At 36.3% G+C, this 2939-nt stretch overlaps 1 protein-coding gene across 1 annotated transcript in view; it reads left to right on the forward strand.

Moving 5' to 3' along the window:
- The first annotated feature begins 979 nt into the window (after positions 1 to 979).
- Positions 980 to 2939, forward strand: part of LOC136832327 (uncharacterized) — a 2688-nt gene continuing 728 nt past the window's right edge. The window contains exon 1 of the mRNA XM_067093234.1: positions 980 to 1133. Coding sequence (XP_066949335.1) covers positions 980 to 1133 — 154 coding nt within the window. The remainder of the gene's footprint in view (positions 1134 to 2939) is intronic.

A 2939-nucleotide genomic window follows, 5' to 3' on the forward strand; every position in this document is an offset into this window, starting at 1 on the left:
AAACTTCGCTATTTGAAACTCGTAAGCAATGCGTGCACTCATCAACATATACCCCATGTTATATAGGTTGATTTAGCATCCCAAAATATGCCACTTTTTTTTTTTAGCTAACTAGAATTTCCACAGTCCATCCTCTCTCTCTCTCTCTCTCTCTCTCTCTCTCTCTCTCTCTCTCTCTCTCTCTCTCATGATCGTTTGCGGCTCTCTTAGACATGGTTTTTACTCCTAGTTAGTTACTTGGGAAATATATATATATATATATATATATATATATATATATATATATATATATATATATATATATATATATATATATATATATATATATATAGGTATATAAATATATATGTATATATATTATATATAAATATATATATATATATATATATCATATATATAAACATATATATATATATATATATATATATATATATATATATATATATATATATATATAAACATATATATATATATATATATATATATATATATATAAACATATATATATATATATATATATATATATATATATATATATATATATATATATATATATATATATATATATATATAACTGATACCTCATGAGTGCAATAAACATACACATAAACATTTTACAGAGAGAGAGAGAGAGAGAGAGAGAGAGAGAGAGAGAGAAGCCATTTCTGTCATTCTGTTCCCCTCATGTAACAGTGACCTTCCCGTAGAGCAATTACCGGACAAAAGGAGCCTGATATTTATCTGTCAAAAACAGCTGACGCCTTTTGCATTCGACCAGATAGGAATCTACTGCAGTAGACTCGGCCAAAGGGCTTTGGGAGATACATGAGTCTATAATATATCGTGGGGACTTCTCCTCCAGATGTGAATATGAATGAACAATTATACATAAATATATAAATATTTACGTGTGAATCTGATGTGATTTCATGAGATTTCGGCTATTCAGCGTTCAAGACGGCGAAATGACGGAGTTGGAATGATTGGGCAGAAAGAGAAAGAGGTCCAGAAAATAGAGAAGATAATGTACAAAGATCTGAAGGTGAAACTGGAAGAAAACACCACAGTTGCACCAAGAAGTATAGTTAGAGAGGTTGGACAGCCAAGACTGAAGAAAGGGAGAGGGAAAGGAGGTAAAGCAAAGGGCTAAAAGTTAGATGCAGCTAGGGGTCGAAGGGACGTTGCAAAGAGCCTTTATTTGTGCCTACAGTGCACCACGTGAGGTGCACTGACGGCACTATCTTCCTATGGGATGAGAAACATGAAGCATTTCTCCGCAGGGGAAAATCAATGTCTGTTTTGCGCCACATCTTTCATTCAAAATCAACAGCGATTTCGTCTACAGCTCTACTTAATCTGAGGCAAAGGCTAAACAGATTTCCCCTCCGTTAATAGATCCGAGGGAACCAGGCCCAGAAGAAAAACAGATAATGGTTCCAGATAACGGTTCCATCGTCTTCCATGAAGTCAACAGGTTCCCAGACTGGGAGGGTTGGCAAATCAAGGCAAGGACCAATCGCTAGCCTAACCTGATTGTAGCTCGACCAATCTGGCAAAATTCGTTACCCGACACTAATCTCTTCTCCGGATCTCGATGATTCTGCGTCGGTTTAATGAGAGAGAGAGAGAGAGAGAGAGAGAGAGAGAGAGAGAGAGAGAGAGAGAGAGAGAGAGAGAGAGAGTTTTATCTGTTTTTCGTGTGTTTCTCAGATTTGGCTGAGGCGCGTTCCTTACAAGAGTAAGAATTTCATCTCGCTTTACTTCATTTCTCGAGATAGTTTGTTCTCTTATCTCAGAACCTGTGTTGTATTTCTCACTGCAAAGATTTACTTACTCTCTGCTTTTTCCATGATTCTGTGTCCCAACCGAAAAATCCAACTGATAAATTTCCGTAACTTTTTCCACAAACATAATTTGTTCTTCCTGGAATTGTAACCCTTGTTCTTTCACTTTAGTTTCTTTTACGGCCAACATAGCCACATTTCTCTACATACACATGTCAGCCAAAAAACTTTTTTTTTCCGCACGTATCACAGCCACAAACATTCAGAGCACAAAGAATAAAGTTCTTGCCTTTTTCATGCAATCCACTGGGTTTGAATGAGGAGCATCTTCCATCATCCAAGGAGCCAACACCTCTCCCAAAGGGTTCACAACCTTGTACCATCATTTCTTTGTTTTGAGGCACACGATATTGGTGTTGCAAGCCAACAGCACTTCCTACAGCAGCAATATCCAAGTATTATCGTTATTATCACCGATGTCATAATAAGTCTCACATTAACCTGATATTATGCTTTAAGCCACATTTGCAAAAATTCCCTCAAAAATTGGAACCACAAAAAAAGCTAATGTTGAAAGGAAAAATAATAATCAGATGAAAAGTTAAAATGAATGAACTTCCTGTTTTGAACATTTGGAACCCCGCTGTTTATTATTATTATTATTAATTATTATTATTATTATTCCAGCTTGACGTAAACTTGGGATATTCAAAGTACTCTCTTCAGCACCCAACTGCCTTATTGAATGAGCAATTCATATGATTCCACGCAGCTTAAAAATAAAATATAATCCGCTTAAATCTTTGAACACGGGCGTCATTCCCAAGTATAAGTACATTCGTAAGCACAAACGGCCGCATTTCGTTGCCAGCTCATTATTGCGACATCAAATTCTCACAGCAAGAACAAACATTGACTCAACAAATTTCTGAGGAACTTCTGCGACGTAAAAACTGGGCTCAGCATATTTACTCGCAGTCGGACAGACATCGAATCCGCGCTTGCATGACGTGACAAAGATAAGCTCTGCCTCTGTGTCACTCTGTCTGTGCATTTTTTGGACACTGTCAACAAACTTCTTTAACGATGAAGTTTCAGATTTTATTTTGTACCTCCTTAATGAAGTTCTTAGGACGCAGTAACATGAAAGACAAT

Source organism: Macrobrachium rosenbergii, chromosome 49 (genome assembly GCF_040412425.1).
Source record: "Macrobrachium rosenbergii isolate ZJJX-2024 chromosome 49, ASM4041242v1, whole genome shotgun sequence".
NCBI lineage: Eukaryota > Metazoa > Arthropoda > Malacostraca > Decapoda > Palaemonidae > Macrobrachium > Macrobrachium rosenbergii.